Source organism: Pinus tabuliformis, chromosome 1_2, assembly GCF_031772625.1.
Source record: "Pinus tabuliformis cultivar Carrire ecotype Pingquan chromosome 1_2, CPIR1, whole genome shotgun sequence".
Classification (NCBI taxonomy): domain Eukaryota; kingdom Viridiplantae; phylum Streptophyta; class Pinopsida; order Pinales; family Pinaceae; genus Pinus; species Pinus tabuliformis.
Window position 1 is genome coordinate 71,742,348 of NC_142298.1, and position 25,016 is coordinate 71,767,363.

Genomic DNA, 25,016 nt, shown 5'->3' on the forward strand with positions numbered 1-25,016 from the left:
TTCGGTTTGCAGATACAGACAAACCAGTGATTGGCGAGGTGTATGAGCAAATGGATACCATGTTGGGGGAAATAAAAGAAATTGTTAATAACAGAGATCCCGACTTGTACAATCTGATTCACGATTGTGTGTGTGAACGGTGGAAAAGGCTTAACCTTCCACTACATTGCTTGGCGTATATCCTTACGCCAAAATACTACTCAGATTCTTGGTTGGGCAAACCTGCAGCAGGTGGTGGTGTTAGGACCAAACCCCATTTAGATCGAGAGGTAACTAAAGGATATCTGGATGCATTAGAAAAGTTGGTGCCTGACAGGGAGGAATGTGCAGCTGTGCGCCTTGAAATAGGCAGATACTTCACTGGCAGTGGTTTGTATGGTAACTTCCATGCAATGGACGACAAAGATAAATTTGATTCTCTCACATGGTGGGAAACATATGGCGGCGACGGACTTTTGCGAAAATTGGCATTGAAAGTTCTTGCACAGGTTGTAAATTCTTCTTCTGCAGAGAGGTGTTGGAGCACCTACAGTTATATACATAATGTGAAAAGAAACAGGCTCAACGAAAACCGAGCAGAAAGCTTGGTTTATGTGCACTACAATTTGAGGTTGTTGAGCCATTACTGTGATCGGGCTAATGAAGATCCCACATATAAAATTTGGGACAATCACCCTGAGGACGACAATTTGGAGGATGGCATTGTACATATGGAAGAACTAGAAGATGAGCTTGTACGGGATGAAGCTGAAGCAGCTGCAGCAGCCATGCCACCTCCACCTCCACCATCCAGTAGCAGTTCTCGGGGCCCGAGTCTTGTTCCATTGCTGTCGCCACCTCCATCGACACCCTCGCGTGGAGGCTCTAGTTCTGGTCGTCGGTCTGGGCGGGAGACTCCTAGAAGACCGCCAAGACCTACTTATACTCCTGGAGACTCTCGTGGCAAGGGCCACTTGTAGATTTACAGTTTACTTGTCTTTTTTAGTTTCTATTAGACTTGTCACTTTAGTTTTCATAACTGTTCAGTGTTGAGTTTTGAGTCCTTGACTCTTGACTCTTGACTCTTTCATATCATTATGACATTATGATATTTTTTGTAAACATTATATCACTGTGACAATGAAAATTTGAAGTTTGAAGTTGGGCCTTGGCAATTATAACTCATTGGTAATGATTGTGAATTATGAATATGATGCTTTGTGAAAGACTAAAGTTGTTTCATTTCATCTCATTATTCGTGTTTCATTTTATAAATTTTTAACATTTCATATCATGTTAACAGTTAGAAGTTAGGACTTAGAAATATCTTCGATATTACTTCTTGTAATGGTTAAACTTGGCTTACAAGTACAACTTGTTACTTTGGTGATCAATGATGATAAATGTTATTGAATTGAATGTTATTTTAATTTATTATTTTACTAAGGTTGATGACGATTATAATTTCTAGATGATTGATGTGATATGGTTCAATGATCAATTTATGTTTTTTTATGTTTTTTATGTCTATTTCATCATTCTACATGTTTTTGTTGACATATATGTATCAAAAATTAAAAAATATAAAAAATATATATATTTTTAAAAAATCGCTCCGGGATTCGCTCCCAAACCGGGAGCTTCTGAAAATGGTCGCTCCCGCTCCCGCTTCCGCTCCCGCTCCCCGCTCCCGCTCCCGCTCCCAAGTAACACTGCTCTGGCTCGAACTAATGACGCAGACCCTGCATCAACCCTTCTCTGCTGCTTTCTTCGTAGGAACAACTTCTGTCACTTGAGACAATTGTTTCTTCAGCAAATTCTCTGATTCAGCTGACGCCTTCAACTCTCCTATGATCTGCAACGCTCTGATACCATAATGAAATTTTTAAGTATTACCCGTTAGAATTTTTTCTGTATTCTCTGGTTTATTTCGCCTACTTGTTTAATTACTAACAGGTTATTTAACCATATAAATATTGAAATAAACACAATACAGTCTCAACCATCTACAGATCAACAACTGAAAGAAATAGACAAACACACAAGGGACACCGTTATTTTTGGACAATTGTCCCTAGAAAAACCCAACTTGGGAAAACCGGTGCAACAGTTCTTAAAAATTTTATTATCAAGCAACTTTTCTTGAGTACACTGGGTGCCAAACTGGCTCACCCGACAGAGATAAAAATCTGGCAGTAATACCTCTCTTCGGAAGCAGATATTCTGAAATTCTGCTCTATGAAACCCTCCCCAGCACATCTCTGAAGCATTGCGTTCACCCTCCTGGCCTCTGCGTCAACCTAGAACCCTCTACGTCAACCCTCTGAGGCTCTGCGAGCCTCTCTGGCCATCTGTGTCACTTCTAAAGCCTATGCGCAATCACTGCTGGCGTTTGCATGGCTCCTTCTGGCTCTCCGCCTGCTTCTCTGCCTCTGCACTGGTGTTCCGGCACTATCTCTGCCTCTTTGCCTTTGCACTCACTGCCCCTCGTTGCAATACTGATCACTGGTTCGATTTCTCTTAGCAAACCCCACTCTAGAAAATCAAACTGACTGATCACTCTGGTGTATCTCCCACTGACCCTCAAGCCTCCTCTTATACTTTTTCCGTTGAGTCTTCAACGACCGAGATTACATCTCTAATCAACGACTAAGATTAGATTTGGCTTTATCTATGTCATTTAGAACCTTCTAACCCAGTTTTATATTAATACCCATTAAAATTTTTATTTTCTTAAGTTTAGACTTAGGAACCCATTAAAAGATTAATTATTTTAATATCTCCTTCACCGGGCAAAATTTCCCCAAACCATTTTTGGGTCTTGGAGATCTCATGTGCTTTAGCCTCTCCACCAATTTTCATGGCTAGATCACATCCAATGCTACCCCAAATCAACAGGAATAAGGGCTGTCGAGGTAGGAGGAGAGGGCTTTAGGCCTACGGTAGGGGCTTAGGAGGAGGAAAAGAGGGCAGTGAGGAGCTAAAAGCCTAGGGAAAGGTCTACGACCTAGGGTTTGAGGCCTCTAAGGCTGATGGAAAGGCAAAAGAGGGTCACGACAAGGCTAGGAGGTCATGGCAAGGGTTGTCGCTCACCCAAATGGCCAAGGAGGGTTGCGACTAGGGCTGGAGAAGGCTACACTAGGCCTATGAGGCCTAAGAGAAATTCAAACCCTTACAAAATTGACAAATTCGACCCCAAACCTGAAAATTTACCACAAGGTGCCACGAAAATGCTTCCAAGGGCTAGCAACTTCCTTTTGTCTTTGAGCGTTGAATCTGGAGGGTCATCAGAGGCAAAATTTTGCCTTCCTAGGCCTAGATCTACCTCTAAAAATCCCAACAAATTTATCCAAGCGTTAGGAGCTCTTGAAACTTTTCCAAAATTTCAAATTTGGCTTGAGAAATCACTTGCACAAATGAAATAAAATTCCCCAAAACCCAAACATATACAAAATTTAAAATAAACCCCAAAACCCCAACTGTTGCAAACAAGGGTTAGAAATAATTTACAAAATTATTTTACAAAAAATTTATACAAAATATTCACAAATATACAACACTTGTAAATTTTTTTTCAAGAAATAAATTATGAATAATGGCAATGGATCAATGTATTTTTTGAAAGTTAGAATATTGGCCACACCCCTTAGCGAATTTAAAACACCATATAAAAATTCCTAGAGTCCAAACAAGGTTGGACCTTCTCCACAATTTGTGAACTTGGAGCCCAAGGGCTAGGGTACCTGCAAATCTCTATAAATTTTCTCAAACCAAATTGTGTGATCATATGATGAATTGGATCACCTAAGATAAAACCAAATTTTACCAATTGAATGTCCTATTATTGACAAAGGAAATAACAATTTATATAACAATGAAGCACAATATAGGATTAGCACATAATTTAGCACGTACCACAGATTAGTGGAACAAGAACACCATGAATTGAAACCCAAAGTCTTTTTATTATGATATTAAAACATTCCCAACATAGGAATGGCTCAATACCATCGTTACAAATTTACATCATCCAGAGATAGCCCAAAATCAGAATCCTTCAAACGACTTGAGAAGCAAAATGGCTTCTATTTAATTAGAAATCCTCCAAGTGGAAAATAATAGCTAGTTTTCTTGATCCCTGTCAAAATAATTTCGACCGTTGATAAAGATTTGATCATCTTTTAATCTCTGTTATTGAAAATATTCAATTTTGAGGAAAATTTCGAATTTTTCTTAAAACTAATGTGGAAAAAGTTGAAGTTGAGATTAAATCGGCAAGGGTCTAGAAATTGAAAAAGTCATTAAAGTTGGGACGTTTTTGAAAAAGTCGGCAAAATTAAAAAAATATTAAAATATTAATTTTTTAAAAAATCCCGAGTTTTTCAAAAAAAATGTTAAAGAAACTACCTCATTTACGATTTTTTGGAAAAAGTCCCAATTTAATCCCAAGTTTTTCAACTGGGAAAAAATCGGCAAAAAATAGGTTGATTTAATCGACTAGCCAAAAAAATCGCATTTTGGGGATTTAATCCCAATTTTTTCCACACTACTTAAAACCCATTTTTAAATAATCCAAAAATTAATATTTTGGATTGATTTCCTCAAAATTTTGACTTTGACTTAACCACGACTTTGACTTAACCACTAAGGCCCAAGGGCTCAATTTTTCTTAAAATATCCATTTTTGCCTTGGTGGGGGACCTCCAAAAATTGACTTGTTTTTTATGCACGAATTTTCCACTTGGAGAAATTTTAATTTCTCTATAATTATTTTTTACTCTAAATTAATTAATTTCATGGCTTACAATTTAATTTTAAATTAGCCAAAAACATTAATTAATTGACACAAGAGGGGCTTAGTATTTTTTCTAGCCTCAAATACTTTAGACATGGTGTCTAAATATGAGAGACCATGCACTAAAATATTTTTTACATCAGATATTACAAATAATTCAACCCTCAAACGGGGAATACACATTCGTTATAGATCTTCATGACAATACCCAATTCTGCAACATAATATGACCTAGTATAGACCGAGTGATCTGTAATAAAATAATTTAGCAAAATAGCTTAAATTATTCCCAAACCACTTTTACAAAGATTCGATATAACAATAGGACTCACCTAAGATCTTGTCAATGAATACGAACCTTGCCTTATACTTTTCAGCACTTCCATCAGCGCCATATTTTATATTGTAGATCCATTTAGAAGTGACCACAAACTTGTCCTTTGGTCTAGGCACCACTTCCCAAACATTATTTTTCATGATTGATTCATATTCCTCATTCATCGCATCTTTCCATACTTGGTGTTTTACAGCTTCTTTGAACGTGCAAGGTTTAGCTTGAATAATGGTACTCATGGCATCCAAGTACCCTTGATACCTATTAGGCTTCTTACTTTCTCGAAACTTTCCCTTTGGAGCGGAATGTTTTTCAACATATTCAAGTGTATCCTTGAGCCATAGTGGTCTTTTCCTTGAGGTAGAGGAATCACTAGGAGGTGGATCAAGAGGATCCATCCGACCATCAACATCGGGCATAGGCTCATCCCTCGGAGGTTTTTCTAGTTTTTCAGAAGCATCATCATTGTCCTTTCTCGAGATGGAGAGATCTTTGGCTTTGCCAAGGGTGGTGTCTTCATCAAAGGTAACATCTCTACTTACTTCCACATCTATTTGACCAGGTACATAAATTCTATATGCCTTTGAATTTTCACTGTACCCAACGAATATACCTTTCTTCCTAAAAGCTTCCAACTTATTTTCTCTTTAGGCACATTAAAATACACAAGACAACCAAAGATCCTAAAATGAGAAACATCAGGTTTATTACCAGTGAAAACTTCTTCGGGTGTCTTGAAATTCAAGGCTTGATGAGGGTTCCCATTTTGAACATATATAGTGGTGTTGGCAGCTTCTCCCCACAAGAATTTCAGTAGACCTTGATCATAGATCATGGCACGAGTGGCTTTCACAATCGTTAGATTCTTTCTTTCAGCAACACCATTTTGCTGTAGAGTGTATGGACCAATTGTCTCCCTCTTAATGCTAGCTTCTCTGCAAAAGTCATTGAATTCATATTCAGTTCCATTGTCTGTCCTCAACATCTTGATCTTCTTCCTTGTTTGATTCTTCACCAATGCCTTGAAAGAACAAAACCACTTGAACACTTCATCCTTTTTCTTTAAGAAATAGATCTCTGTTTTACGTGAAAATTCATCCACAAAAATTGCATAGTATGAGTATCCTCCCAATGAAGTTACGAGCAAGATACCAAACAAGTCAAAATGGACCAATTGAAAAATATCAGTGGTCTTGCTTTCATTAGAAGGGAATGGTTTCTTTGTATGTTTCCCAATTGCACATCCCTGACAGACTCTTTCATGGTTCACGTTAAACTCGGGCATCCTTGTGACCATATTCCTTACCCCAGGTAAGGCTTTGTAATGTAAGTGGGCAAATCTTTGGTGCCATAATTCACATTGAAGAGAAGTATCACTTGCCAAAGCTCCCAAAGGGCTTCCACCAACTTGATAGAGACCATCAACCCTAAATCCAATAGTAAAAGCATCTTTCAGGTTTTTAAGCCAAATACGTACCTTTCTATCAATGAATGTTACCTTGAAGCCTTTGTCTTCCATCGCGTAAATAGACACCAGATTCTTCTTCAAGTTGGGCACATACAACACTTCCTGTAGATGTATAGTTTTACCATAATTCAAGTGAAGTGTGACAGTTCCTATCCCTTTCACGAGGTAGGTGGCATTATCTCCAAGTATAATCTTTAGATTAGTTTTCTTCTCAACTAAATTTGAGAGGGCCTCCTTGTATCCAGTGAAATGCCTTGAGGCTCCACTATCAATTAACCAATGATCCAAAGTATCCATAGGAGAGGCAGTGGATAGAGCAAGGTTACTGGGTGTAGGAGTGAAAGCGGGGAGCGGGAGTGAAAGCGGGAGCGGGGAATGACATTTTCAAAAGCTCCCGGTTCGGGAGCGAATTTTTGTATAATATATATTTTTATATATTTTGATGCATATATGTCAACAAAAGCATGTAGAATGATGAATTAGATATAAAAAGCATAAAAACATGGATTAAACCATATAACATCAATCATCTGGAAGTTATAATCTTCATCAACCACGCCCACAAGTTAGTAACATACAACATATTGAGTCTCATGATTCATCAATCTTAAAGTTTCAAACTTTCAAAATTCAATATATAACATTTATCATCATTTATCACTAAAGTTGTAACTTGTACTTGTAACCATTACCATTACCAAGTAACCAAATGATAACAAACAATATCTAACATGAAATGAAATATTTCAACTTTCAAACAGAATCATATAATATATTCATAATTCATTACAATGAGTTATAATTGCCAAATTCAAACTTCAAACTTAAATTGTCATATATTGTTTACAAAAAATATCATAATAAATATGAAATAGTCAACAGTGATAAAAACTACTAGAAACTATAAAGGCCAAGTAAATCTATTATCCACTGCTAATGCTTGGGCCTCTTGCCACGAGAAAGGTCTAATCTCTGAGAAGGTCGTGGTGGTCTACTAAGAGTCTCCTCCTATATAGTTGGACGACCAGAAGCAAAAGGCACATGACCTTCACGTGAGGATGTAGATGTAGATGGCAGTGGCAGTGGCAGCAACAAAGGCACAAATGTTCCAACTAAAGCATTGCTACTGGATGATGGGGGTGACATGGTTGTTGTTGCTTCTTCATCATCTTTGAAAAGTTCTATTTACAATTCTTTTGGGTGTAGAGCACCATCTTCCTAATTATATTCCTCTGGGTTGTTGTCCCAAGTTATATATGATGTATCATCTCGAACCCGATCACAATAATGACTCAACAACCTCAAGTTGTAGTGCACATAAACCAAGCGTTCTACCTAGTTTTCATTGAGTCTGTTTCTTCTTACATTATGGAGGAAGCAATAGGTGCTCCAACACCTCTCTGTAGTAGAAGTATTTACAACCTGTGAAAGGACATTTTTGCTAATTTTGGCAAAAGTCCTTGCCTGCCATACGCGTCCCACCATGTGATAACATCAAATATGTCCCTATCTTCCATCGCATGCAAAGAACAAAACACTCCAGTGCTAGTGAAGTATCTGCCTAATTCAAGATGCAGATTAGCACACTCCTTGTCACAGACCAAAGTGTCTAATGTTTTCATATATCCATCTTGTACCTCTGGATTTGTATGGGGTTTGGCCCTAACTCCACCCCCAGGTGCAGGTTTGTCCAACCAAGATATAGAGTAGTATTTTGGCATAAGGATATATGCCAAGGCATGTAGTGGAACATTAAGTTTATTCTACTGTGCACACACAAATTTGTGAATAGTATCATACAAGTTGGGATCTTTTTCCCGAATAATATCTTTTATTTTCCCCAATATGTTATCCATCTCATCACACACCTCCCCAATCACTGGTTGATATGTATTTGCAAAACGAATCATGTTATAAATGGGCTTGGTGAATTGCAAAACTTCCCTCACACATGCCCAAAACATATCATCAAGAGTGGTGGTAGCCATCTCTTCAAAACCTTGCTTGTCAACTACAGTTGGAGCCTTGTCCTTTAATGCCTGTCAGTGTTGACTTGGTACCATGCTATCTAATGACTCTCTTACCTTCAAAAGGAACCTGAAGGTGAGGTAATAGCTAGCAAATCTAGTCTTCACAATCTTCAACAACTCCAAACTTGAGTGACTGCGGAAAAGCCCATGGGTATTGCTATGATTGGTAATAAATTTTATCATTCTCTTGCCTCTCTTGTACAAATCACCAATCCATTTGTATTGAGGGTGTTTGTTCTTAATAATATCATGCATCAAAAGGTTCATTGTGTGAACCAAACACCCAAACCAAAATATGTTGGGGTATTTATCCTCAATAACTGCTCCCGTTGCCTTACAATTAGAAGCATTATCAGTGATGACTTGCATGACATTGTATGGCCCAATTCTTTCAATTGTTTGAAGTAATGGTTGTGCAATGTTGATGGCAATCTTGAACTTTTTTGATTAATCATATGCTAAAAGGAAGACTGCACCACTAGTATACACAATAGGAACATTTATCAATTGCTTGCCTTTTACATTTGTCTAGCCATCAGATACAATAGACACCCCATGGCCATTCCAAGAATTTGTCATTTTACCCAAAGCATGTGATATTTTTTCTCTTTCATGATCAAGTCCCACGGTTCTAACCTTGTCATACCCAGGGCTCTTGTATCCTTTGGGGGCATCATTAATGGCGAAAACCATTCCATGCCAATAAGGTGAGCGAAGAACATTGAATGGTATCCCACATGCATAGAGAAACCAAATTTTTTTTGAATCCACATCATTCCTACACCCTTTGTCAAGGAAATCTGATATTATTCTATGCCTTAAAGGGAGGCTTGTTCCTGTGCCTCCATATCCACTACCATGGGAGGATGATGATGGAGTTCTTACTCTATGTGAATGTGGGCTAGTGGTGTCATGTGCAAAGTCACCCTTTGATCTTTTAGATTTGTATTGGGCTTCCTCCTCTTCCCTTATGTATTTAGCTCTTTGTTGTTGTGACACACTTCCACAAGTTTTGGTGCCTATTTGTTTATTTCCATCCTATGGCATTTTCCCACAAAGATGTGTTTTGGCACGAATTTATGAACCTAAGGAAGTCTTTTTGTAATGGAGGTATGTAAATTTAGTGGTTCCACCCCCTTTCCCTCCTTCAGGCCTAGAAACATATTTCCACAATGGGGTTTGGTCTGATTTGGTTTTTGTGCCATCATCATCTCCACTCTCCTCCTCGTCCTCTTCACCAAGGTACTCCTCCTCTCTAGGATTTTCAAATCCACCACTACCCACTTCTTCATCCTCTTCATCATGATCAAGCCTCCTCCTTCTACTCTCCAACACCATAATAACAAAAAAAGGAACCAACAACAAGAGAATGCCAAGCCATATAGCCATGATGTTTGAAGTTTTGATTTTTTGAACTTTGGTGGAGTTATAGTTTCTTTCCTGCAATAAAATGGAGGAATGAGAATGGGAAACTTGAAAGAGAGAAGACAACATTTTCATTTAACAATGAACATATAAAAAACACAAATGCTAGATTAGAATATAGATCCTACCTCTTTTGCCTTCAATACCAAGCCCCAATCCTCCTTGCAAGCTCCTCAAGAGCCTAAGCAACCCTCTCAGTTTTCCTCTCAATCTTCCTCCTCAACTCTTGCTCCAATTCCAAAAGCCCTCTCCTTGCTCTCTCATATGCAAATGATGAATTATGGGAGGGGAGGAGGGCCTTTTATTTCTTTTGATCCTCCCCTCCCTCCAAAATCTCCCCTGTGCGGCCGCGTCTTTTTTGCCCACGGTGAGCGACTTATTTTAGGCAAGAGTGATCACTCCTTGACCTCTCTCGTCTAAACAAAGTCGCTCGCGGTCAGGGAGCGACTGCTCCCTTGTTCGCTCCTGAAAAATCAGAGAGTGAATATTTTTTAAGGGAGCTCCCAAACTACCCTTGAGTGGAGCGCACTCCGAGAGTGGGTTTGGGGGGAGGGGGCACTCCCCCGCAACCCTGAGATAGAGCAGAAATAAGATAGAACTCATCTTGTTTTTCTACAACATTACTTTCATCATACCTGGCATTTCTTGTCCTCTTGGGAGGTCGACTATTTCCTTCTCGAGTAGCTGGAGCATTCCTCTTTCCTTTGTTGTTATACCTGTTGTTCCTTTGATTTCCATTGCCTTTGAAATTGTTGTTGTTTTTATTGTCATCCCTTGGAGGATTTTTCTTGTGAGGACACTCTCTAGCATAGTGGTTGAACCTGTTGCAATTGTAGCATCTTCCTTTGCCTCTTCCTTTGAATCCCTTCTTAGATCCTTGACCCTGTCTCCTTGGACCAGCATCATTCTTCCTCTTAGCATGTGCAGAGAAAGCGATAGGTTCATTTCCATTGTTGGATTTGTCTCTCTCCATCATCCTTGTTTCCTCTTGAGTGCATCTAGCCAATAACTCATCAAAACTAGGTATCCTGTCATTGTTGAGAATGGTGGTGACAAATATATCCCATGGTCTTGAAAGACCTCCAAGAGCAATGAGAGTGAGCTCCCTGTTAGCAATAACTTCTCCAATAGATAGCAGGTCATTCTTGATTTGAGTTATTCTCATGAAGTAGGATTGGATAGACTCCCCTTTATCCATCTTGATATCCTTCAACTTGTTCTTGAGAAAGAGAATTTGACTTGCATTTTTCACTTTGAACATCCCAACCAGCTTATCATACATTTCCTTAGAAGTTCACAAATTAGAAATATAGGAAATCAAATGTTTTTGAATGAAGTCAATCAAAATTTTCTTTTCTTTGACCGCACCTTTTCTATACTTTGTTCTAGTAGCAGCAAGGGTATTTAGAGGAGGCTCCACCACATTTCCTTGCACATAGTCCAATACTTCATGCTCCTCCAAAGTCAAGTGCAAAGTCATCTTCCATGCATGATAGTCAAATTTGTCATTGAGCTTGTCTTCAGTCTTGAAGTAAGATGTAGAGGCCATGGAGACTTATCCAATAATATTTGTCCAACATATATCTTAGTGATTGCTTTTCTCTCTTGCTTGGGCTTGTCCTCACCTGGGCTCTGATACCATGTTAATTTTAGATAACAATGGTATGTTCTATGCTTGTAACAATTACTTCAATGTCCTTTTATTAGCCCAATGATAATTTCCACTTAATTTCCAATAGCAATCACATAAACCATTAATTCACATTGACAATAACTGAAAATAGAACATAAACAATAAAATGTAGAAGACAAGCCAAGACAAGAGAACACAAGAATTTGGCTAAGGAAAGGGAAAAACCCCAAGATGGGGGAACCCTTAATCAATTCTTCTTATTATCTAATATCAAATATTCAGCAGAGAGAGAATATCGAATAGAGTACAATAGATGATCCAATGCCACTATCCTTAGTCAAAAAGATGGCCCAAACAAAATATGCAATCTTGCTTGGGCTTGTCCTCACCTGGGCTGTGATACCATGTTAATTTTAGATAACAATGGTATGTTCTATCCTTGTATCAATTACTTGAATGTCCTTTTATTAGCCCAATGATAATTTCCACTTAATTTTCAATAGCAATCACATAAACCATTAATTCACATTGACATTAACTGAAAATAGAACATAAACAATAAAATGTAGAAGACAAGCCAAGACAAGAGAACACAAGAATTTGGCTAAGGAAAGGGAAAAACCCCAAGATGGGGAAACCCTTAATCAATTCTTCTTATTATCTAATATCAAATGTTCAGCAGAGAGAGAATATCGAATAGAGTACAATAGATGATCCAATGCCACTATCCTTAGTCAAAAAGATGGCCCAAACAAAATATGCAATCTTGCTCTTGGTCAACAGCAGTGAAACAACCCTAACTAGTGGTCAACTCAACAACAAAATAGTCCCCCTTGAGCTCAATCAAAGTCAGAGTAGCTCGACCTTCTTTGGAGGGCAAACAACAACATAAAGAATGAACTTTGGATTGTGAAACAAAAGATCAGCTTTGCAGTCAAACAGTCACATTAGGCCTGTAGTCAACCTGCCCATAAATCCTCGTAAAATATGCCAATAAATGCGGCTTGGTCAAACAGAATTAATCCTCCAAAAATCGCAGCCAAAACAAATCAAAGGAGCCTCGGTCAATCCAGGTCAAATACGGCTGAAACAGAAAGTCAACATGTAGTCAAACTATCCTCCAAAACTTCGCACGTGTGAGATGAAGCAAGTTCCCATGATTTGTATGACCCAATCAGACGAGGAGAGAGAAGAATGATGTGTTGTGAATGTGCCAAATGAGGTTGGAGATCTCTTCTATTTATATGTGATGGAGGAGGGTCAATTTGTCCAACTTGGCCCCAAGCCAACCTTGACAAATTGGACATGTGTGCGCTTGACTTGAAAAACATATTTCTCCTTGTCCGATTTCAATGAACCTTAGTTTAGTTTTGGTCCTCTCGGAAAGCGTAATTCAATCCAATAATCATCTTCATCAAATGAGCTTCCTCTTACCGCTCAAACTAGCAGGGGACCTAAAGGGGATCCCTAAAGGACAAATGCTAGACCAAGGGCAACAAATGGAGACTTAGCCCATTGTCACCTTAGCTAAGGCTCCCTTCTATTTACAGAATTGGGAGGAGACCCGGTATATTATGGAGTCATTGACGAAGGATAAGTCAATGAGATGATGGGGGAGACCCTAATAATCCCTTTCCTAGAAGAGTTAGAAAGATAAGGCTTGCTTGCTTTCTAAGAAAGCTACAATGTCTTCTAGGGAAAGGAAGGGAGTATTTAAGGGTTAGGTTTATGAGACATGACTTATGAAGGAACTTCCCAATCCCTAAAATCCTTATTGTAATTGGTATCCTGGATGGTTCTTGAAAAATTGTATTTTCAAAGGAGCGGGACCACACGGGACGCAATCTAGGGTAGGGGAGAAGAGTATGACAACCAATGATTGTCCCTAACTTGGACAAGGTATGGAAATGGATCAAAGAAAGAATATATACTTAAAGGTTTGAATTGATCCAATAAGGTACTAGCCTTTGGGGATGTTAGGGAAAAGTTTGATCCCAAAGTTAGGGCTTGGCTTTTCTCACAACTCCACTGTTGGAATGGCTTCAAATTTGGAGGAGGTCTTGAGGAAACACCAACGCAGGAGACCCTAAGAGATCGAACTTTTTGGATGTGTAGTTTGCCAGGAAATGATGCCCTAGGTGACCCAACTTTGGCAGACCTGGGAAAAGGTGAAAATATTTGATTTAGGTGACCACCTTATGGTAGATCAATGCCCTATTCTTGGGAGAATGGAGTCTATGATGAAATAATGAGTAGGATTCTTGATTCTTGGTCAAGGAGGCCTCAAGATCACTTTGGTACCTTTCTAGATCAAGGAGAAGCAATCTTGCATCTTTTATACTTCGATGTGCAAAGGAGATGGCTTATCAAGGTCGAATTCTTTTATAGAATTACCCCTACCAGATTTCGTTCATATTACATGGCCCATACATTGAGAGATGCTATAATAGAGAAAAAATTCCACAATTTTAAACAGTAAATGCTTTCAACAATTAGCCCTAGAAATAGTGAAAATCCCAGTCCAATGTATATGACAAAGTAAACAAGAATAACATTAAAAGCATGTACTTACATGTAACAGAGTATATCCAACCATCCACAATTGACAAAAGAGAAGCTCCAAGATAAGATAGACCAATATCCACACATCAAAATTCATCCATAAAGCTCCAATTCATGCTCTAGAAAAAGTGTGAAATTCTCAAAAGAGAGAAGAGATCCAATCCAAAGTGATGATGAGATAATGAACTCATATCACTTGTATTTATACACTAATGAGGAGTTCGAATTAGCCTCCTTCGCCTACATAAGCCCCAAAAATAAAATAGTGTTCTAATAATCCAACTTTTGGTCACAAGCCCACCAAACTAGCTCATGAATGAAAAAGTAAACCTCTCATGAGGTCAAATATTAATCCATGCATGTCATAGGGCCCTCTAAGAGGCCTATTGAGGTCCATGGGTGCCATAATGAAGAGTAGGGCCCTCAAAGCAGTGGACAAGGGGTTGGCCCCTTGTAATACCCTGTGGTGCTCCAAATGACATGTGGGGGGTAGACAAGTGTCCTCATGGGTCTCCAAACAAATCTAAGATGCCAGTAGATCGCCTACAAGGGCTAAGATGATGGTGTAGGTGATGCCACATCATCGTGCAAGTCCTAGATCATTTGCCAAGTGTATGGTGCAAATCTGGGGCCAGTTGGGCATGATGGATCAGGTGCATCTTCCTCCTCTAATAATTTAACCACGAGTAATCTATGAGTGTTTGTGGGGATCCCTGGAGTGTTATCTATTATTGTGGAGGCCCATGGCACTCAACACACACCCCACATGTGCCAATGTAGCCCTTTGGAGGATTAGGACCCCGTATAGGGAGACCAAACCCAAGATGGATACCATCTGCAATCTTGCATAAGATGCAATGTGTCCCCTAACCTTCCAATACAACAAGTCATTAGATAAATCGAGTAAATGAGCTTACCAATCATGGACCACAAGTGAGAACTTCATAATGGTCTGCCCTTCCATAATGGGCTTCAAGATGTGCCAATGTCTCCTAAACTCCAAATGGTCTTAACCAAGAATCCTATTAGGTGGTTTCCACTTCTAAAGGGGATAATATACTCAAGGTACATCCTTTAAAAGGTGGTAGCATGTGACAGATAGGTGAATGAAGTAGGGGATGAGAAGGGGCAACCTAGGCCACATGTTGGGGTATAAGGGTAGCTAATAAAAGGGAAGCCCACACTTGGGTTTATAATGTATAGGAGGGAGCAATCGTGGTACATGAGGTGTCGCAACCTTGATTTTTCCACTCTTCTATATATGCCTTTTTCCTTTTTATGATTTTCTTTGATTAATTGCTCGGGGCTCAAGGGGTAAGAGCATGATGTATAAGATATAGCAGTAAATACCCCCTTTTAAGGTAGGGCGGTTCATTGCCCACCAAGGGTTGGGACAATCATGGGTTCTTATATGATGAAGGAAGTTCATAGAACTTGTAGGACCAGGGTGATGGCCATGATGATGGGGTAGAGCTAATGTATTGGCTTTTGCCCACGTGCTAAATGTGTTTGTCCCGGCCATCTTTGCATTTTGTGGTACATTTTCTTGTTGAATGTGGCCAAATATTCTTTTATCTTTCTTTTCGCTGGAGCAACCTCCAGGGTTCATTCCAGGCCATGACCCAAGGTGTGGGAAAGGGGAAGAGGAAAGCTAGCCCTATGTGGACCCAGTGGAAGAATGTGGACCCAGGTGGGAGTAATGATGAATGAGGTAATAATGAATGAAAACATGGTAACATAAGCGGATAAGGGAGCGGGACCACGCAACCAAAATCAGGGTTTCCCATGAAATACCATCCCTAGAGCCAAATGGTCAGTAAAAGAGATCGCATATGACTAGGATCCAAGGTTAATACCTAAAAGGGGTCTAGGGGACAAGAGCACAGACCTAGCCCATTCTTTCCGCCGAATCCCCCCACTAATCCATGCCCATAAGTGTCCATGATAAGCAAACTACAATACTCAATTTTCAAATGACAAGGCATACCTTTAGGTTCAGGAGGCCCACCTTCAAACATACGATCATGGCAGACGGGCGAGGGACCACATGGTTGGCTTAGGTGGCAGAGAAATGGCACAATAAGCTAGTTGGCAGCCGCAAGGGGCTGCTAGCTGCCAGCTGAGGACCATCTTGGAAAAAAAATTTCTCCTAAGGATATCACCCACACAATGGTGGGTAATGCTGCCCAAAGTGGAATTTGGCCCTAGTTGCACACATAGTTTAAAAAACCGGCCACAAAAACCGGTAACCGGTCTAACCGGCCGGTTGGAGGCCTGGCCGGTCCGAACCGGCCTAACAAACCCGGTTTATTACCTTATGTGCCCAAAAACAGGCCCTAACCGGTCAAAACCGGCCGGTTTATGGACAACATTGTTTCTTATGTCTCCAACATATGGAAATGCTTGCAGGTGGTTTCTACTATGGGAAAACAAAGAGTAAAACCATCTCTTCTTCTTGCTAAAATAACTACTAGCTCCTTGAGAAAGGTGCCCACTTCTCAGAAGTTGAAGAACAGATCACACTCAACATAACTGCAGTTATGAGGATACCAAAACAAATCACCCATTTTCTTTGCACTCTCAAAGAAATTAATATGCATAAAATTTGGAAGGGAAAAATCAAATCTTGGTGGCCGAATTCAACTTTATATATTGAAAAACAACATCAACAAAACTGCTTGTTCAATTCTCACTGGCTCTCAGCATTTGCCCCGTCTTGCACCACTGTTAAACACTTGTTAGAAAATAGTTAAAAATAAACCAGAGATACGACCAATGGGCCACGGTCATTAAAAGTTCAAAAACTTCACACACAGAGCTGCACTTTCAATAAAGGTATCAAGAAAGAGTGAGTACGCTGATAAGTAATCATATGTCTAACAGAACTGAGATTGAAATAGAACTGAATCAAAAAAACTAATGCTTTTGTTGTGGTGAAATTTTTTGTATTAGTTTTTACAATTAGCACACCCAACTCCATCGATTCCAAATAAAATGAATCCAAATGTACATGGTCCAATATAAGAAGATGAATCCCAATTAAAAAAGATCGCTACAGCTCATGAATATACCCCTCACCTTGCATACTCAGATTTAGGAAAAGGTTTCAAGTTTTCAACAGATTTCAAAAACAACTTCCATTCTATTTTTCATTGCATAGAAGCAATCTTTCAGGGGGTCAAAGTAACATCACCATACCTTCTTCTCAATCTTTTCTTTGACCATAAACAGTTGCTCGTAGTTAAAAAAAAGTAGTTTATGGAGGTACACTGTAGACTTGTAGTAGGCCAATGGCCTCATAGCTTGCAGCATTGTTTTTGGACTTTATAGGCCATTTAGAGCCTCATTTCTTATGTATTTTGCTATTTTGTCGATGATATGTATTGCACTCGGTGCCATTTTGATATATTCACCTTTGCATGGTATATAAATGAGCAAACTTTGCATATTTTGTCTCTATTGGCTTGGAATCATGGTTTTACATCTTAAAAATAGTTTTGTTTCATTAAAAATTAATTATTTAATGTATTTTTTAAAAACCGGTTCGTTTAGACCAAACCAGTCCCGGTTAGACCGGTTCCGGTCGGTAAACCGGTTCATTAGGTGGACCGGTCCGGTCACCGGTTCCGGTTTTAAAAACACTGGTTGCACATTTTAACATTTAATTATTGTGTTCTACAACCTTGTGTACTATCCTACTTGAATAACATTTTGCTCCATGAACTTTCAAATAGGAATTCCCATCAGCGAAAGAAAGAAGCCTTTTGGTGCATTTCTCCTTTTGTTCTACCTCTTGATGATATTCTCAAAACAACTACCATCTCCTTTGCTTCTTGCCATGACTATTTACACCAACAATGATTGGACACTCTCATGCTGATTTTGAATCGAAGACAGCCTTAGTTGTCATTCTCTAATTTGCACCAAACATAAATATACTTAATGATTCCATTAATTAGATTATCTTCACAAGCTATGTTACTCAAAATGGAATGTGGATAATATATAAAGTTATACCTATACAATCACATACTGAAAATAATGTCCCCTCAATATTTTCCACGGGTAGTAGCACAATTGGAAAAAAGCATGTTGGCAAGCCCTTGTGTATCCAAGTGATCGGAAGTTCAATCCCCCTGGACATGTCTCACCAACTGAACTTAAAAAAAAGTGTCCCCTCAATATTATTAACAGATATGTATAGAAGATAAGTTTTGTGGAGTCAACAAGGGGACTACATACTTACAAATAGGCACAGAAAGAAAAACCAATCTCCACATCTTTCACACATCTCTGTATACTGACTAACTAATGATGATTGAAATGTTGATCGATGAAATATTTGACACAGGTGCCTACTCATCATCAACTTAATTACACAAAATACAGAAACATCACTTTGATGCATAACTTTACATTGGAAATTAAAATATATCAACCTCCTACTTAATATAAAGGCTTTACAATGGGTAAATCCAAATTCTCCTTCGATGCTAACCAGATCCTTTTGAGAAACTAAAATTAAGTTGTAGCAGAATGGCTTTGACTAAAGATGTAAAATAGGGACACTGGATCAACTTGAGGCATTTTAGACCAGTAGGATAGCACAGGAGTGAAAACGGATCCATTACAACTAATTTGGCTTGGTTGTGCATCAATTTATAAACTAGTTGGCCATGAAAAGCTAGCACATGCACCTAATTTGACTCAATATATTTGTAATTCTGTGCTTAGGTAGAGAGAAATTTAATATCTTTTTCAATGTTTCCTAAACTTCAGGGTTAATATGGCGTTGAGAAAATCAACAATACGTTGTCCAAATTATGATCATAAAATAATAAAACATAATTAGTAGATACACAATTAAGAATGGATTCTCAGTGAATTAGAGGTCTCAAAACAAAAATGGAATACCAAAACTGAAAGAGAGATCATATGTTTATTTGGACGCATACAACATGTATAATACTAATCACAGAATATATCATTATGAGAAAAAATGAATTTGTTTCTATTTTAGTTTACAACCATTGACACCTAAAAAAGTTTGTCAACAAATAGAAATTGTTAGATTAAAAAGATTCTAAAACTCACCAACAAGTAGATTGCAATAAATAAAAGACCCGCTGCTCCTGATGTAACACATGCATAGCTAAAGGTATAGAGAGGCTTGTTTAACGGCATTCCTACAGTAAATGACAGAAAATTTTCAGAGTTCAACATTCATGTCTGCCAAATACATGTTATGAAACCGTAGTTACCATATACATTATAATCAACTAGATTAAGAATCTATTAGCACACTAGAGGTGTTGAAATATGTAACTAGGTTTGCTCTTCATAATGACATATGGAATGTTGATTTTATGTATTTAATGAAAAGAGAAAAATAAATTTATTATTATTGTTCTTGAAGCATGGGGTTCATGGTCAAGGGAAATTTATTCTAGGTCAAGCTCCCATTGAGAGCTTCTAGGATTTGTCATTGAGTCTATAAATTCAAAAGAATTATTGTCATGTATGAATAACCCTTGTTGGGTATATTACATATTTACTCGAGTCAATATGAGTCTAAAAATGTAAAGGAAACCCCTCCAAGATCAAGGATACAAACCACAAGTCAAGTCGGCCTGCCAAGAGAAGTCGGCCTATTTTGGAAGCCCAGCAACACCTATATATAGGAGGACTCGGCTTCTCTCAAAGGGAACAGCTATGTGAACACAGAAGTTCGATCTAGCAACGACAAGGAATCTCATACCATAGCAAAGGAACAACAAGAAAAGGAAGAGCGAACAGCAGAATTGTTTGGGCCTGTTTTGAGACATCTTTTACACACGTGATCTGCAACTAGGGCACACCTTTCAGCTGTCAAACGACGAAAATTACAGTCACCACAGAAGTCCAAATTTGGGTAGAAAAGGAGTTTTCTTGGAAGCCGAATAGTTGAAGAAAAGGTGTCTCACCAAGCGAAGAAGAAAGGAATGCAATTTCTCCATTATCTTGACTGCGCGTATTGTCTAGGCCCTAGGGTTTCTGCAGTTAAGACGAATTGCAAACAGAAAGTTGCAGGTCCGAAAAAGGAGGTCGAAAGAGAAGCCATCATAATGGAAGGCTTGTTTGACTAAAGTTGACTTTGTGCAAGAAAAGGGTTCATCAGATTGACTTGATCTTGGAGGGGTTGTGGTCAAGGGTCTTGGTCATGGTCTTAGTATTTGTCAATTGAAGTCTCTATAAGAAGAAGAATTCGCTTGGGTTTTCCTCCCAAGTTGGAGAGGTTTTGGCCCTGGCTGATCGCCTATATGTTGTGTCTCTTGTCCCTTTATTGTTTATGCTTTGGTAGTTGTTTGATGAAGAAAAACACTATGATAATCTAATTAAAGAGGCAATCCTAATCGAAAGAAATAAAAAGCACTCACAGGCAGTTATCATCAAAGAGAAATCATCTAATCCTAATGCCCTAGATTTCTCAACATGTTTTCAGAGCTAACGTAACAAATCAAGGAAAGGGCATCTCATCAAGGGGCACTCAAGCATTCAAGGACCAAATCTCGAGAAGGGCACCAAAGAAAATCTAGAGGAGCATCTTGAAATCAAGATCTACAAAGAAGTGTCAAAACCCTAGATCGAAGAAGAAGTTTACACCAAAAGAAGTCTTGGGATCCTCAAAAGGCCGCAAAAACCCTACTTAAGTTGAAGAGACCTACAAATCAAAATATCTTGAAGACTATTCATCCAGGAGAAGCAAGATCAAGGACGTTGTCATCATCTTCAAAAGGTTCTACGACAATCTCCCTTTCGTTGAAGCAAGGTCCTTACCATTGAAGAAGATCATCCAAGAAGCATCAAAGTCCTCATCAAGAAGTCATCATTGATCATCATCAACAAAGACATCACCATCAAAGGATCTAAAGTGATCTCCCTCTTTGTGGAGTCAAGCATCATTCTTGAAGAGAACTATCTTCATCAAGGGGAAGTTCTCTATTATCTACATCATCATCAAATTCAAGAAGGCAGCAAGTGGAAGAAGAATCTTCACAAGTATATTTATGTCTACATTTGAATCTGTCAAAATGTCTTTTTGCAAGGAAAACAACAAATTGGTTGGGGCTTCAAACTTTCTTGCATGGAAGAAGAGGACAGATCTGAATCTCATTGAAAATGAGGTCATGGAACATGTCAAAGGCTCAATCACCAAACCATCGAAAGAAGATGCTAAAACACTTACAAAGTTTATGAAAGGGGAAATAAGAGCTCAAAGGATTCTCATAGAATCCATCAAGGATCCCCTCATCCCATATGTATCTAAACTCGAAACTTCAAAAGAAATATATGACAAACTGGTAGAGTTGTTTTCTGTAAGCACTACAGGAGAAGTTATCTCATTAAGGCAAGAACTCTACAAGCTAAGGATATCAAAAGAAGAAGGAATAGCCTCATACTTTATGAAGATATCTGAAATAAGGGATCGACTTCAAGGTCTGGAAGAAATAATGTCTGACAAGGAGATGCTACCATAGTACTAAATGCACTACTAGAGGAGTGGGGTAACTTTACTTCAAGCATTTATGGGAAGAAAGAAGCTACTCCATTCCAGGATCTATGGTCACTATGCAAGATTGAAGAAACCAGGTTGAAGGCAAAAACTGATGTAGGATCAAATGAGCAAAATCAAGCATATGCTGCTATGAGAAAAGGAAAGTTTGGGAAATTTGGTCCTTAGAAAAAGAAGAACATGTCTAAGATTCAATGCTATGGATGTCAAGAATATGGGCATTACAAGAGAGATTGTCCTAAGCTCAAGAAGGACAATAACAAAAGAGGTAGAGAAGAAGTCCATATCACCGAAGAAGTGGAGGAAGTTGAAAGGAAGAAATTGAAGAAAGAGGAAGTAAAAGAATCTCTACTATGACTAAGATAGTCTTCCTCACCTAGTTCTTTTTAAGTTTTTTTGTTGTAAGATATGGCTATCATGAGTCACCTAGAAAGAATGATAGGATGTGTCATGGCATCATAGAAGCATGTGATATTCCCACTTAGCAATTATTGCTAAGTGAGAATATAATTTTTGTACCATTTTGACAATTTTGGGTTCTAACTTAGGAGAAGTGGGTTGGAGGACCCCACTTCCAATTTTTGATTGATGGAGGCACTCACACTATGGAAAAAGAAAAAATTGAACCCTTAGTGGAATGTGGGGGCCACCAAGAAGGAAATATGCACCACCTATGCAATTTGAGCTACTTGGGAAGGAAGGGAGTTCAATGATGGGACCCACATGAGGAGGAGGCAACCAAGGTTAAATAGAAGGGGCTCACTTCAGTTTGGGGATTTTTGACAAATTGACAATTTCTTGCACTTAGCACGCTTGAGCTGCTTAGCCAAGTCTGCATCTGAGATTCTCAAGCAAGATTCTCACCCCTTGCTTCGGTGGACTACGAGTGCTAGCCCAACGAGGGTAATTGATTGTCCCTTGTGAGCATTTTCAGCATCAGTTCAAGTATTTCATGGGAATTTCGTGTTAGCTTCCACGACACAGTTGGGAGGTACGACTTGCTAGTTGGGCCAGTGAAGTTCAGGAGTTTGTGGGAGGTTATTGGGGAGGATTTGCAGTGCTATTTGTTGGAGATTTTGGGGAGGAATAACGTAAGCCTTGGAGGGAGACACTGTTGTAGCATTGTGGCATTCTGGTGACTGCGTGGGCTAGCGCAGAGGGAAAATTCTGGGCTCACGTGGGAGTTGGAGAGTGAGCTTGAGGAGCTGGGTTGAGCAGAGGATTTGAGGAGGTCATCTAGAGAGGAAAAGACCAGCATTTTGGGAGTGATTGGTGGGTTGTTACAGTGAAGTTCCAGGCAGGCCGTATTTTCAAGCCAGTGAGGAAGGCGTGGTATTTGGGGGTCATTTTCGGAGGTCAGAACTAGACCAAACCCTTTCTGGGTTTTGGTGGGTTTGTTGAGAGGAGCCTGGGCTAATTTTGCAGAATTTTCTGAGCACCGAAGGAGGGTCTTTCAGCAGTTTCTTTCCAGCAGACAAAGCAATTCTCTACAGGCAGCGCAGGGCATATTTGGGGCAACACATTCCCTCATCTAGGCATTACATTTTCTGACCTGGGACTTGTCTAGCTTGCCATTGTGGCAAGCCCAGGTGCACTCTTTCCATACCCATTGTACCATTGCTCCATATATTAAATAAAATGGCTCAGCTGGATGGTGTTTTTGAGAATTTTTGGGTGTCCACTTATATTTCTGAATTTTGTGTGTTTATATCAGTTTTTGGCTTTGTTTATCACTGTATTTCCTAAGTAGGAATATTACAGTGGTATCAAAGCTCAGATCTTGGCTCAACCGTGGGAGTTCTTTTCCATGACCTTGGAGGACAGGCAGAACGTGACTTACCAGAGGCAGAGATACCGGAGTAGGGAAAGAGAGTTGGAGATCACCCCTAACATGGAGGCACCAAAATAGGCAGTGGAGGAGATGAATATGGGGGAGCCTAGGAGTACAGAGGAAGCAACGTTTGACAACCTCTTAAAAGCCCTAAACAATTTAGCTAAAGGGCAGAAGGAGATGTTGGAAGAAGTAAAGCAGTAGAATTGAGACTTATGATGCCTTTTGTTTAGACTTAGGGATTTGATTATTATGTTTATTGTTTATACTTCCTGCATGTGTATTTGAGTATATGGATGTTTCTAACCTCCTTGATGAGATATGATGAGTGGATCCTTCTTGAGGATCATTTGAAATGCAGGAAATATGGCTAGAGCTGGAAAAGGTAAAAAGGCACTCTATGAGAAGGTGCACAGGTATTTGGGCACTACAAGGTATTGTTTCAATGTTATGTTTAAGCTATTAAGCCCCTAAGGTATGATGAGATTGTCTCTTTCTTTAATGGTCCATGCATATGAAAGTGACTTGGATTTATGTTTCCTATGATGAAATGGTGCACCTGGTGTTTGTTGATTTGGGGTAGCATCGAATGTGCTCTAGGCCTCAAATTTTGCAGGGAGGCTTGGGCACATGTATTACAAAGAACCCAAAAAGCGTATTGGAAAATTCCACCCAGAGACAATTTTATTAAAATAATTAATATTTTTTGATGGTACCCTAAGTCTAAACTTAGGAAATTAAAAATATTAATGGGTATTAATCTAATTGTGGGTGTAACTTCTAGAAGAAGACGAGGATCAAGCTAAAATGATCTTAGCAATTAATTAGCTTTTAATCTAGGCCATTGAATGTCAACGAGAAGATTATTTAAGGGAGCTTGAGCATCATTTGGAACACACACCAAGAGATCAAGAGATCAAATTTCTGAAGTGAGAAATTCTCAAGAGGTAATTTTGATCGAGGAGATTTCTTGCAGAGAGTGGCAGTAAGTATTTGGAAGAAGGAACTTTTCCTGGGCCGGAGAGTACGAGGTAGCAAGAGGGCAGAACGGCATCCAGAGAGAGTCAGACGCTGGCACACGTAGAGCTAACACAGTGGCAACACAGGTCTTAGAGGGAGATCAAATTCGCGCTGAGGAAATCGAGTTTCAGTGGCCGAGAGTCGAGGTGTGAGACTGGGAGGCAGAGATTCAGATTTTCCAATCATTAGAGGGTCCAGAGAAGGAGCAACGTGATACCCATCAGGGGTGATGCAGGAACTGCGTAGGAGTGATGCAGTTCTGCGCAGAGGCTTCTGTTCGGCGTGATCAGACTCAGATTCTCCCAATGATAGGGAGAGATCATTTCACCATTCATTTTTTCCAGTTTCTCTCTGTATCGGATTGCTAGTTGAGCATCCAAGAATTGT

At 39.2% G+C, this 25,016-nt stretch overlaps 1 protein-coding gene across 1 annotated transcript in view; it reads right to left on the bottom strand.

Annotated features, from left to right (window-relative positions):
- LOC149204474 (uncharacterized) overlaps nucleotides 1-25,016 on the bottom strand; it is a 325,325-nt gene that overhangs the window by 62,947 nt on the left and 237,362 nt on the right. Inside the window, exon 10 of the mRNA XM_089397135.1 lies at nucleotides 19,321-19,412. Within this exon, the coding sequence (XP_089253261.1) occupies nucleotides 19,321-19,412 (92 nt within the window). The remainder of the gene's footprint in view (nucleotides 1-19,320; nucleotides 19,413-25,016) is intronic.